Consider the following 11654-nt stretch of genomic DNA (forward strand, 5'->3'; position numbering starts at 1 on the left):
AGCGGGGAGGCCTCGGGGAGCGGCGGCGGGCGGGGCTCTGTTGGAGCCGCCCCGAGGGGTTTGTGCCGCCCCGGGTCCCTGAAGGGACGGGCGGGCTGGGAACGAAAGGAAATACAGTGAAAAGAATAAAATACAACCAAAGAGCCGCACCGAGAGGCGTCTCCCCCGCCCGCGTCTGAAGGAGCTGCACCGAGGGACGGGCCGAGGGTGAGTAGAATAAAATACAGAGAATGGAGTAAAATAGAGTGAAAAACGGCACCGGGATGTCCGCGGCGCTCGGTGTCACTGAAGGAGGCGCAGCGAGGGACGGGCGGGGCGCGGCCCGGATCGAGCCCCTCCAGCTGCGCCTCGAGCGGCGACCCCGCGGGACCGCGCCGGGGCCGGGCGGCGGCGGCAGCCGGAGCCGGGAAAGCGGCTTGGAGCGGCGGAGACGAGCGGGGCGTTCCCGACCAGCTCCGCTCAGCCCTCGGGCACCGGGGGGTTCCGGGGGTTGTTCCCCACCAGCTCCGCTCAGCCCTCGGGCACCGGGGGGTTCCGGGGGTTGTTCCCCACCAGCTCCGCTCAGCCCTCGGGCACCGCGCTGGGGTCGCCGCGCACTTTTCACCCCCGGCCGCCCCCACGGGCCGGGCCCCGCGGCTCCCGCTGCCGCCACCTCGGCCCCGCCGAGCCCAGAAACCCTGGATCATCGCTCCCGTACATTAAAAACCTTTTTAGGCGCAGCGAGAGGCGCGGGGGGAGTCCTTATGAACTCCCCTGTCCTCAGTCGCTCCCGGCCACGGCCGGATGTGGATACAAAAATGCTGCTAGAGAGGATTTTCTTGTTATTTTCTAAGTCCGTGAGAGACTTTTCTCTCTCACAGAAGAGGTAGCAGAGTATGTAAACAACCGAACACCTGCAGCCTTGAAAAGTCTTGTTTATGGTATAGTAGAAAAATATTTTGACAATGGATGTCTTAGGATTCTAGCCATCACCCCCAAGGGGTGGCTGATCCTTGTCCAATTAGACTACGAAGAAAAAAGTTATAAAAGAGTTTGTAAAATAATTAAATAAATCAATTTTGCTGCACAATTCCTGCCTGCTGGATCTTCTCTCCTCCTCCTCCCTATGGCTGTGGGACACGGTAATATACCCTAGGGTTGCAATAATAGCCAGGCATTAACGCAGTTCCCGGGGCTGTGTCCTGACAACGGCTGCTGCCACACGGCAAGGGGTTGCCGCACTTGGGTATTAGACCCGACAAATCTGGGGAAGGGGGCAGCTCTAGAAACCAGGGCTTTGCCCTCGGGAGCTTGGAGCTGCACGAGGGGGATAAAGGATCCCCTGAACTCACCAATGCCCCCAGAAGCAGCTCTGGCCCCCTAAGAACAGGGCTGTATTTGGGAGAGGGAGGATGGCTGGGATGGGGTCTGGAATGACACAAATACATGTTGGGATGAAGAGGTTTGGGTGATCCGGTTCCTGAGGAGGTTTTGGGGCACCCTCCAGTCCTGAGGGATGTGTTACTGGGAGGGGGGACACACCTGGCTCTTGCACTTGGAGTGCGGCTCCACAGGGAAGGACATGGGGAGCCCATTTTAGGGTAGATCCTGCTGCTTTCCACCAGTTTTGGGGGGGTTATAAACGGCTCTGGGAGATTTCCTGGTCATTTTAGGAGGCGGAGGTGACCCCTTTTTTGGGAGGATCCTGATGCTTTCCTCCAGTTTTGGGGGCTCTAAATGGCTTGTGCTGGACCCACTTTTGTGAGTTCTGATGCTGCCCACCCATGCTCCGCACTGGTCCAGACTGGTGCTCCCAGTGCCGCGTGGGGCGGGGCCGCGGGGACCCCTCCACAGCACAGCCTGGCTGCTTTGGGGCTGACAGCACTTGCCCGGCGCTGGCCATGGGGCGTGTGCTGGCAGCTGGAGCCGTACTGGTGGTACTGGTGGTGCTGGGAGCTCACAGGTCTGGGGGCCAGCGGGACTCAGGTGAACGTGGGTGTCTCAGGGGTGTGGTGGGGATGACAGGAAAATATTGAGAGAGGTGGGGAAAAGGGAGGAAGAGAGCAGAAAATCGGAGCTGGAATGCCCAGACCAGGAGTCCAGACCAGGGGTCTCCAGCCTGACTCTCCCCCAGCAAGTGCCTCCCACAACCCCTCACCCTGTCCCCAAAATCCCTTGGGATCCCCCACCCATCTCTGTATTCCCCCCTCCAAAATCTCCAGGCTCCTGCAGTGAGACCAAAGGGATCCAAGTCCCCAGCTAGTGTGACCACAAGCCCCAAACTTTTTTCTCCACACAACAATCTTCCCTCTTTTCCCCTTCCTGGCTTCCCCCACAGCAGCTGGGAGCAGCCAAGAGCCCAGCGCTGCCCCAGCCTGACCGGCCCCAGCTCCATCCCTGCTCCTCCCGCGGGATGCGATGGGTTTGGGGGGAGGGGGCCAAGGGTGGGCACTGGGCCTGGGGGGAGGAGGAGCAGGGGTGGAGGAGGAGGGATGAAGGAGAAGGGGGAGAACGGACAGGAGGAAGAGCAGAAGGAGGAAGTGCAGGAGGAGTGGGAGGAAGAGGAGGGATAGAGGAGGAGCAGGAGCAGGAACAGGAGGAGGAAGAGGAGGCAGCACGTGCATCCATCGCTCCCCGTATCTGCAGCCCCCCCGCCCCGGGAGCATTGCCCCCCCCGCATTCCGCAGGGGACCGGGGAGGGGAAGCTTGCCCCAAATATCTTGGGTGGTCCCTGGGAGGGTTTTTTGGGGGGGTTCCCGCTGGTGGCTCACAGCAGAGCCCCGGCCGTGGGTGGGGGGATGCAGGGTCTCCCCCCACGTGTGGGTTGGTCTCCCTGGGTCAGGCTCTGGTACCACGTGGCGATCACCTGGTGCCAGTGTGGCGTGAGGGGGACACCAGTTTCAGGGACACCGGTTTTGGGGACGGACTGGCAGAGCCAGGTTTGGAGGAAGCCTGAAAGCCACAGAGTGGGAAGAGCAGAGGGGGGCGATCCCGGAGCTGGGGAACCCCTGGCAGCCTGAAGGGAGGGGGAGGATGGAGAGCAGGGGAACCAGGGATGCCTTGGACACCGAAATGGGGAGCCCAGAAAGGCGGAAACCCTGGGATTCCCCAGACCCCTGATAGCCCAGAGAAGGCGGGAGCCCTGGATAGGGGGGAACCTCAAAATACGCAGGACTCCCAGAAGCCAAGAGAGGGGAAACAATCAGGAGCCCAAAGTGGAGAAAACAGACAGGGAACTCCTGGGAGAGTATTTTTTGGCTGAATCATGGAGTTTTTGGTTTGAATCTGCACCATTTGGGCTGAATCTTGATTTTTGGAGGGGAGGGGTGAACCTTGGTCTTTCTGAGGTTTGTTGAGCTAAATGTTGGTGGTTTGGTTTTTGTGGGGGTAGAATCTTCGTATTTTGGAGGGCCTTTTTCCTGGATATTGAGGTTTTCTGAGTTTTGGGGTGGTGTCTTGGTGTTTGGGGTTTTTTTGGCTGGATTTTAGTATCTTGGAGGTTTTCATGGACGTAAGAGCCGAGAGACTTTCTGAGATGGATTTGGGCAGGAGGAACCCCCAAGCCACTGCACTCACCCCTTGTTTCTCCCCCCAAACCAGGATTTGTCATTCCCAAACCATGGCCGGATGGACGAGGAGGAAAAGCCCTGGAGATGCCGCACGAGGAGGGGCTGCAAACGCAGCCCAGAGAGATCCAAGGAGGAAAGAGCCCCCCTGTGCCGAGAAGGTGGCCGGAGGCCCAGGCGGAGCTCGGAGCTGGGGGAGAAGCCTCAGGGCGGGGAGAAGCCCCACAAGTGCTTGGAATGTGGGAAGGGCTTCAGGTGGAACTCCAACCTGAGGGCACACCAGAGGATCCACACTGGGGAATGGCCCCATGAATGTGGGGAATGTGGGAAGAGCTTCAGCCGGAGCTCCCAGCTGATCCAGCACCAGGTGATCCACACTGGGGAACGGCCCTATGAGTGCTTGGAAAGTGGGAAGAGCTTTGGCTACAGCTCTGCCCTGAGAAACCGCCAGCGCACCCACACTGGCGAGAGGCCCTACGAGTGTTCTGAATGTGGGAAGAGGTTTCAGACCAGCTTCAATCTACTCGTACATTAGTGGACTCAGAGAGGAGAGGCCCTTCCGCTGCCCTGACTGTGGGAAGGGCTTCAAGCAAAATTCCCACCTCATCGCCCAGCAGTGCGTCCACACTGGGGAGAGGCCCTACGAGTGTCCTGAGTGCGGGAAGAGCTTCTACAGGAGCTCTGCCTTGACCAAACACCAATGCATCCACCACTAAGGGAAGCCCTGTGAGTTTCTTAAGTGCGGGAAGAGCTTCGTGCGCTGCTCCAGCTCCATCCCCCATGGGAGTATTGGCATTGGATGATCCCCAGTGACCCCCGCTGGGCAGAGCCCTGGTGATCCCCGTTCCGGGTGATCTCCACCGGGTGGGGGGAAGGTGTTGGAGAGATTTCTTTGCCTTCTCCTTGTGCTGCTGGGATTTGGTTGGTAATAAATTCCCTCCCTGTCCCCAGGCTGGGTCTGTTGTGCCCTTGCCGGTGTTCGCTGAGGGATCTCTCCCAGTCTTATCCCATCCCAGGAACCCTTGGTTAAATTTTCTCTCCCGTGTGCAACTGCAGGGGGCAGCGACAGAGTGGCTTTGGTGGGTGCCTGGCATTGTTCCAGCATCACCCCAGGCCATGGACATCCCTGGGATCCCAGTGTGCTGGTGCATTCCTCTCTCCTCCTTTCCAGGCTGCAGCGTGATCTGAGAAATGCTTGTTAGGCCTTGGCCTTGAAAACAGCACCTGGGCTCAGCTCTTACTGAGCTTGTCAGAAATACTGTCTGCTCCCAGGAATTGCTGAGGAGCTCCTGCTTTCCTTATGACCAGCCCTGGAAAAGATTCCTCTTGCCTGAATGGCATAGCATTCCTGTTCTCCCACTTTCAGAGAAAGTGCTGGCCCAAACTGTGGCCAGGATGAAACATCGTTATGGCTGAAGCCCACTCTCTTGTTGTCGGGGTCTCCTCCCCCTGCCATGGAGCTCTGGGAGAGGGGCCCTGAGGGGACAAAGACGGGGTTTCCCAAGCCCCTGGGCAGCCTCGTTCCCCATTGGTTGTTTTGTGTTTCCCTGCGTGGGCAAGGACCCTCTGGTCCCGTGACTATAAGAGTTCCTCGGCAAAGCTCCGGCCATGCAGCTGGGGAAATAAACATCTCTGAAACACCTACCAAGAATCTGTCCATATATATTTCTTTTCCACAGGACTCCTGATTTGATACATGCGTGTTGCAGAATCCCCACTGTAATAAATGGTGAAGAGTTGCTGGCAGAACGATCCCCGATCCCTAAGCGACTGATTTGTGTGAGTAAACCCTAGAAACTTTGGATTCCTCTTCTTGTTTTTGTTTTGCTGTTCCACATCTAAAGTATGGATGAACCATGGGAAGACTCTTGGCTCTCAGAGACGCATGTGGACATTTATCTTAAACTTGAGAAGATTCTTGAACAACGATTTGTAAATTTTAGCTTGATTCAAGCTCAAAAAGAACTGAAACACTTCCTGGCATGGTTGTTTAAGAACTTTTTCTATGTTTCTTGGGATTTAATTCTTACCAAACACTTTTGGAACACCGTTTGGACACAGTTAATTTTTGAGTCAAAATATATGCCGATGGAAGAATATTTTCATGAATATTATTTAATTACTGAGACTATTGATCAATGCCAGCTGTGTCCTGGTAAAGGGAAGCCTGCCTCAGGGACCGGGTGGCCTTGGCCATGTGGACCAAGCCCTCTGCGAGCAGCAGCGAGGCAATTCCCGCACGCGGGCAGAGCCATGCGAGCCGCAGTGTCAGCGGCGGAGCGAGGCGCGTCGGGAGCGGTGGGACCCAGCAGTGCCCGCCCGGCCCCGCGCAGCGTGAGGTGGAGTGAGCCCCGTGAACGCCCAACTGAGAGGGGTGGCGCGCGGGCGGCAGCTGGCGGTGGTGGCGGTGGAGCGGAGCCGCGCCCAGTCGAAACGCGCACTGGAGCAGGGCACGGGGGAGTCATCACTCGGGGGCCCGGCTGAGACATGGGCGCAGCCCCAGGCATCGGCAGCGAAGCTGCAACCAGAGGAGGTGACGCACGGAGAACTGAGCGGCGCAGCCCAGCCCGCGCGGTCCCGAACATGACCCCGGGAAGAACGCACAGGCACGAGCAGCTCCGGCAGTCCCGGCAGCCCCAGCAGCTCCAGCAATTCCAACACGGGAGCGACCGAAAGAGAAAGCAAGAACAGAGTGAGACAGAAAAAAGCAGCCACTTGGAATAAGGAAAAGATCATAGTAGCCGAAGTTTTAGGAATATAAAAGTGGTATAATGTTAAACAAAATTATGGTGTTATAACAAGACGTGATAACCAGCAAGACATATTCGTGCATAGAACTGCTATTAAAAAGAATAACCCTGAAAAATGCATCCCAAGCTTGGGAGATGGAGAGGTGTTGGAATTCAAAATTGTACTAGGTAGAAAAGGGTTACAAGCATCGCAGGTCACTGGGCCTGATGGTGTTCCTGTAAAAGGCAGTATATCTGCTAAAAATCGTAGTCATGTTAGACAATATCTCCATTGTAAGCCCCCCCTACAGTCTCCCTTTCCTGATCCCACCTTTCCCTTTTACCCTATGTCCTATTACCCCCAGTGTATTCCCAATCCATTTTTTCATCCATGGTTTCCCTCACAAAACCATACCTTTGCCAATTGTTTCCCCAAAAATCCCTTTCCAATGCCGAGTGGGGAATGAAAAGGGGGAGGGAAGAAATTAAACCCTCTCCTGCCTCAGTTTCCCCACAAAGCATGCTCAGAGAGTTCTGTCTCCCTTCTGTCAGCCTTAAGATGTTCCACAGAATCTGTTTGGACATTCAGGAGGGTGGCTTGTATTGTTTTTGTTATGTTTTGAAACTGTCCTTGTTATGTTTATCCAGTTGTTTTCAATATTAAGTTTTACATCTCTTTTATTAAAAATAAATGGGTGAAATGTCGGGGTTTCCTCCCCCTGCCATGGAGCCCTGGGAGAGGGGCCCTGAGGGGACAGAGACGGGGTTTCCCAAGCCCCTGGGCAGCCTCGTTCCCCATTGGTTGTGTTTCCCTGCGCGGGCAAGGACCCTTGGGTCCCGTGATTGTAACAGTTCCTTGGCAGATCCCGGCCATGCAGCTGGAGAAATAAACATCTCTCTAAAACATCTACCAAGAATCTGTCCATATATATTTCTTTTCCACGGGACTCCTTGTTTGGCACATCGTGTTACAGAATCCCCACTGCAACATCTTGGGACCCTCTCAACAGCGGCCCAAAAGGAGACCCTTTGAGTTCTCCTGGGCCACCGTGGGCTGTGACCAGCAATCTCCCTCTGAGGGGGCCTGTCAGAGCCAGCAAACCCTCAGGTTTGCTATGCCTGGAGCTCGCCGAACCCCAACGTGTCCTGGGCCGATACCCTCACTCCTCGAGGCCTGATCCTGTGCCCAGCGGGAGAGGAAAAAGCTGCCAAAGTGAGGATTTCACTGACCTCTGAGGGGAATTTTTCACAGGAACCTTGCTTGCTCTGACTGTTTCTGTCTGTGTGCGTGCCCCTGCACATATGCTATAGCAAATCTGGGAGAAATACTGTTTTCATAGGTGTTTAAGTACCTTGGATACCCAAGTTAGGCCTGTAGGTAAGGTTCAGTTATCATTATAAACTCACTTAATCACTGCTAAGTGTTGTTCTTTGGCTAAGATGTGAAACATAAGGTCTAAGCTAAGTGTTTTTAAGTGGTGTTTTTCTGTTAAGTTGCTAGGTATAACTTGGAAGTTACAGCTGTAAGTAAGGTTAAATGCTGTTAAGGGTTATTCCTCTGTTGAATTGTTAAGGTGAAGTTATAAGTTAGGTATAAGTTCAGTGTTGTTCCTTTGTCGAATTGTTAGGCCTAGGGTATAAGTTGAGTTATGAGTTAAAATACTGTTAAGTTTCAGTGTTTATAAGCATTTAGGCTGTGTTCCTTTTTATCCTTGCCCGCACTGTCTTTTGTCCCATGCACCTGAACACCCACCCCACACCCCCACACCCCTCTAGAGCGTTCTCAGCTCATTTCTGTTTTGATTGCCTGGATTTTGTTTGGTTTTGTTGTTGTTTGTTCTCCCTTGTTGTGCCCTAGCTGTCCTGTAGGTAGTAGAGTGAATCTTGACAATGAACTTGTTGTGCTTTGTTGCTTAATGTTAAATCTGACTTTTGCTCATACCCTTGCCACTGGTTTTTTAAGCGATCTCAAACACTTTCATTCGTGACAGCACCACAGTGTCCCGCCCTCACCGAGGGCCCTGACCCGTGCCCGTGTCACAAAGGGCCACAGCCGGCACCCCAGCCACAGAGGGACAGACTGGAACCGGCACGGAGCAGCCCCGGACTTGTGGCCTTGTAGCCTCTGCCGTGCCCCGAGCCCTGGGAGGCTTCGGCCACGCTCGCACCCGACAGCCGCAGCCCGGCCCTGCGGAGCGCTGGGGCTGCAGCCCGGGCCGCTCGGGGCAGGAGGAATTGGCCGCACGGACGTGCCAGGGCCCTGTGGGCAGTGGCTCCGTGTCCCGCGGGAGGCCCGGGCCGAGGGTGTCCCTCAGGGCTCTGCCGGGGCACCGGGACTCGTCACTGCCTCGGTCAGTGGCACCCAGGGGCACCGAGCGCAGCCTCGGCGCCTTTGCAGGGCACGGGGAGCTGAGCGGGGCGGGGGCAGCACGGAAACACCGAGTGCCCGCCCGGGGCAGAGCCAGGAAAGCCAGGCTGGAAAGCCGGGAGAGGCTGCTTGGAGCTGGCCCGGGAACTTGGGCACCTGGGAGACAGAGCCGGGTTCTGAACTGACACCCCAAGGCAAAATCCTGAGAAATTACAGCAGGTTTTCCTAGACACTCTTCATTATTCTGTATTTTCTCAACGTGACTTTTTATGAGGGAACATTTTCAGTGGTTTTTCCATTTTTTTTCCACCCTTTAAAAAGAAATCAATCACTTTTTGTTACGTGTTAGGAAGGTCGGGGAGGGAAACATTGTGGGCAACAAGGTTTTTTTTATTCAATATATTTTCAAAAGTGAGATGTGGCAACTCCAGACTTTGACTCCTAGAGCAGTGTCTGGTTCCAGACTGCTCTGCTTTTCACGGTGAGATCTCAGTTCTTTCAAATCCAGCAGTCAGAGCCCTTGAAACACGGAAAAGCTGGGAATCAGGTGAAAGCATTTGGAGGGTTTGCTCTGTCCATACATTCCACATCTCCCCTGGTGTTCGTTCAGCCTCTCCACTCCTGTCCGACGTGCACATTGCTATGTCCAGAGTTCAGTACATGCTTTTATGGGTATATATAGGTGATTATTGTATCCACAATTGCCTTGGATGAGTTCCTGTGATGGTCTGTGCCCAGAGCATGGTTATTGTGTCTTTGAGCGCCGGGAGCCTGGGACAGGCCTTGTGTGGGGCCGGGGCGGGGAGAGGCTCCTCGTTCGCTGCGCGGGCGTTTTGAAGCCTCGCTGCCCAGGTTTTCCGCCGCTCTCTGTCCACCGAGGCTTTTTGCTTGGCTGAAAAGCTTTTCTGGCGCAGGCACAGAGAGGATTTTTTCCTTGCCGCGGTTCGGAGAGGCTGCAGCGGCGAGCCTCGGGGTGCCCGCAGGGAGCTGAGCAGCTGCTCTGTCGGAGCCCGGGGGCTCCGCGCCGGCGGGAGCGGAGCGGCGCCGCTGCAGCCCAAAGCCCCTGCGAGCCGGGCCGAGCCGGGAGAGAAAACAGCCCGGGGCTTCAGCGCCGCTGCTTCGCCTGCCGGGCCCGTGCCCGCGGAGCCGCCCTGGGCAGGAGCTCAGCGCCGGCCGAGCCTGGGCTTTCACCGCCTTCGGAACAGCCCCGGGCTGGTTTTTCCCCGAGGGAGAAGCCGGCGCCGTCCTGTACCGCGTGTGGAGAGCGGGGATTTATCCGGCGTTCTGGGTCTTTTGTCCCAGGGGGTGTGTGGGGGTAAGGGCTGACAATTTAATATCTAGCAGTTATTTACTGTTTTTTCTTGCCTTGAGGGCATTCTGTTTGTTAACAAACCGCTGGAGTTTTCTTCACTTTCATCTATTCATACCCGTTTCCTCTTGGTGGAAAGGGATTATTGGAACCCTGTAGAGGAGGCGACACTCACTCCAGAGTGTCCTCTTTTAAATCGTCTCTCAAACTGAGACACCCTACAAGTGCTTGGAACGTGGAATGAGCTTCAGCCAGAGCTGCCACCTGATCCGGCAGCAGGAGATCCAAACTAAGGAACATCCCTCCTAATGCTTGGAATGTGGGAAGAGCTTCCTATGGAAGCCTGACCTGGTCACCCATCGCAGGATCCACCCCGGGGAACAGCACTACAAGTTCTTGGAATGTGGGCAGAGCTTCAGCAAGAACTCCCACCTCATCAAGGACCACAAGATCCACACTGGAGGATGGCCCTTCGAGTGCTTGGAATGTGGGAAGAGCTTCAGCCAGAGCTGTCACCTGCCAGTACATCCACACTGGGGAGAGGCCCTATGAGTGCCCCGAGTGCGGGAGGAGCTTCTCACAGAGCTCTCACTTGACCCGACACCAACTCATCCACCTCTAAGGAAAGGATTTGTCATTCCCAAGCCATGGAGAGTGTCGGGGTCTCCTCCCCCCCCCATGTAGCCCTGAGGGGAGGCACGGGGTTTCCCTGCCCCTGGTCAGCCTCGTTCCCCATTGGTCGGTTTGTGTTTCCTGCGCGGGCAAGGACCCTCGGGTCCTGACTGTAGCAGTTCCTCGGCAGAGCCCGGCCATGCGGCTGGGGAAATAAACATTTCTGAAACATCTATCAAGAATCCGTCTATATATATATTTCTTTTCCACGGGACTCCTGGTTTGATATAGGCGTGTTACAGTATCCCCACTGTAGCAGAGGAGGAGGAAAATCCCTGGAGATCCCACACTAGGAGGTGCTCCAAACCCAGCCCAGGGAGCTGCAAGGAGGAAAGAATCTCCCTGTGCTGGGAAGGCGGCCAGAGATCCAGCCAGAGCTTGGAGGTGGTGGAGAAGCCTCAGGCTGGAGAGAAGCCCCACAAGTGCTTGGAATGTGGGAAAGGCTTCAGGTGGAGCTCCAACCTTATCAATCACGGCAACATCCGCACTGGAGAAAAGTTCTATGAGTGTGAGGGGTGTGGGATGAGCTTCAGCTGGAGCTCTGGTCTGATCAAGCACCAGGTGATCCACACTGGGGAACAGCCCTACACCTGCTTGGAATGTGGGAAGAGTTTCAGGTCAAGCTCTGATGGGAGAAAACACCAGCATACCCACACTGGGGAGAGGCCCTGTGAGTGCCCCGAGTGCGGGAAGAGCTTCGTGCGCTGCTCCAGCTCCATCCCCCGTGGGAGGATCCCCATCAGATGATCCCCAGTGACCCCCGTTGGGCAGAGCCCTGCTGATCCATGATCCTGGTGATCCATGTTGGGAAGACACCTGGCTGAGGGGCTCCACATCTTCCTGGCTCCCTGCGGGCACATGAATGAACCCGGGGCAGGGACATCCATCAGGACGCAGACCAACGCTCTAAGTCCACTGGGGAAAGCAGATTAGTTGACTTTCTACCCCAAAAAATCTCCCCTTTTGTGTTCAATCTTTTTTTCAGGTGACATCAAGAAACTCTGGATGGTGCTGGATGTTTGTTCCCACCT

General features: G+C 55.7%; 1 protein-coding gene across 1 annotated transcript; it reads left to right on the plus strand.

The window, feature by feature from the left end:
- Nucleotides 1–3606: 3606 nt before the first annotated feature.
- On the plus strand, nucleotides 3607–11370 carry LOC138101920 (zinc finger protein 85-like). The gene is given in 5 exon segments (XM_068999672.1): nucleotides 3607–4097; nucleotides 4099–4228; nucleotides 10294–10469; nucleotides 10471–10567; nucleotides 11026–11370. Coding segments are annotated over 5 exon segments (1239 nt in total).
- Nucleotides 11371–11654: the final 284 nt, after the last annotated feature.

The sequence above is a fragment of the Aphelocoma coerulescens genome, unplaced genomic scaffold (genome assembly GCF_041296385.1).
Source record: "Aphelocoma coerulescens isolate FSJ_1873_10779 unplaced genomic scaffold, UR_Acoe_1.0 HiC_scaffold_56, whole genome shotgun sequence".
NCBI classification, from domain to species: Eukaryota; Metazoa; Chordata; class Aves; order Passeriformes; family Corvidae; genus Aphelocoma; species Aphelocoma coerulescens.